Consider the following 1,132-nt stretch of genomic DNA (forward strand, 5'->3'; position numbering starts at 1 on the left):
GGTGACAGAATGAAAGAGTGCAAGATCAGGTTGCGAGGAGGAGAGCATGTCAAGAATCAAGGGGGGGGTTGTTTGCCTGCGGCTGCCTCATGGTGTGATGTCGTCGAATCTTCTCACCATGTTTTATTACAAAGGGGCCTCGGCGTTAGGGTCTGTGTTGTCACCGTGCCAACTAAGTTATGTCTGCTCGAGTGTCTCAGCGTGTCCACTCGCCGCTCTTTGTCGCTTTTAATTTTTTCCAACAGCAGTTTTAGTTTCAGTAAGTAAAGCAGGAGAGCCACATGAGCAAACGTGAAACATTCATGGGAGAAAAGACTTCATTTCATGCTGAAGAATCGTACAAAAGCTCACGAAACACCCACAAACCTGAAACAACAAAGGGATATTTTTTATCTATCTATCTTTTTTCCTTCTAGCATTTCTAGTGTTTGAATAAGATCTTAAATTGTGCTTAACAAGGTGGCAAAATATATTTATTTAATCAGTATTTTTACACAGGGGAATGCAAGTTTTCTTCCATAACGCCATCATCCTAAATTATGTGGTTTTCTTTCCACTTACTGTACTCCACTCAACATTAACATGTATGGACATATATGTAAAATTTGCTTCTCCCAGCCTGCCAGGCTTTGCACATACCAGACAGTAATGTGCTTAAAATAGCTCTAAGGAGTGCTCGCATAGCAATATTTTACCATTAACTCAGTGGGATCTATAATACGAAGTGACATGTTTTTACAGTGAACGTGGCCATCTGGGCTTTTGCTGTCAAGTAGTTTTGTTGTTGAGTTATCTTATATAGGCTATATATATTTTTAGGTTTCGGACATCTTTGTCGCCATCTGAGGGATACACAATTAGCATTGTGATGTGCAGTACTGTGCCAGTGTGTCACCCAGCTGTGACTTAATCAATGTGTCAGGTATGTGAGGTACCTTAACAGATAAAGCGGAGGGTGTGTGTTCAGGTGGGGGCATGAAGTCATTAGTGGAAGCCAGATCAGCTGAGTGCTACACACACTCACATAGTGTTGTCTATTTAATGAGTGAGTGATTTAACCTGTAATTTTATTTATTTATTTATTATTATTATTATTATTATTATTATTATTATTATTTCACTAAAATAATAA

The 1,132-nt window shown here is 39.0% G+C and overlaps 1 protein-coding gene across 1 annotated transcript in view; it reads left to right on the plus strand.

The window, feature by feature from the left end:
• Positions 1–913: 913 nt before the first annotated feature.
• The window catches only part of LOC118322009 (ephrin type-B receptor 1-B-like), a 50,598-nt gene continuing 50,379 nt past the window's right edge, over positions 914–1,132 (plus strand). The window contains exon 1 of the mRNA XM_035653588.1: positions 914–922. Coding sequence (XP_035509481.1) covers positions 914–922 — 9 coding nt within the window. The remainder of the gene's footprint in view (positions 923–1,132) is intronic.

Source organism: Morone saxatilis, unplaced genomic scaffold, assembly GCF_004916995.1.
Source record: "Morone saxatilis isolate NCDOM2014 unplaced genomic scaffold, NCSU_SB_2.0 Contig12, whole genome shotgun sequence".
NCBI lineage: Eukaryota > Metazoa > Chordata > Actinopteri > Moronidae > Morone > Morone saxatilis.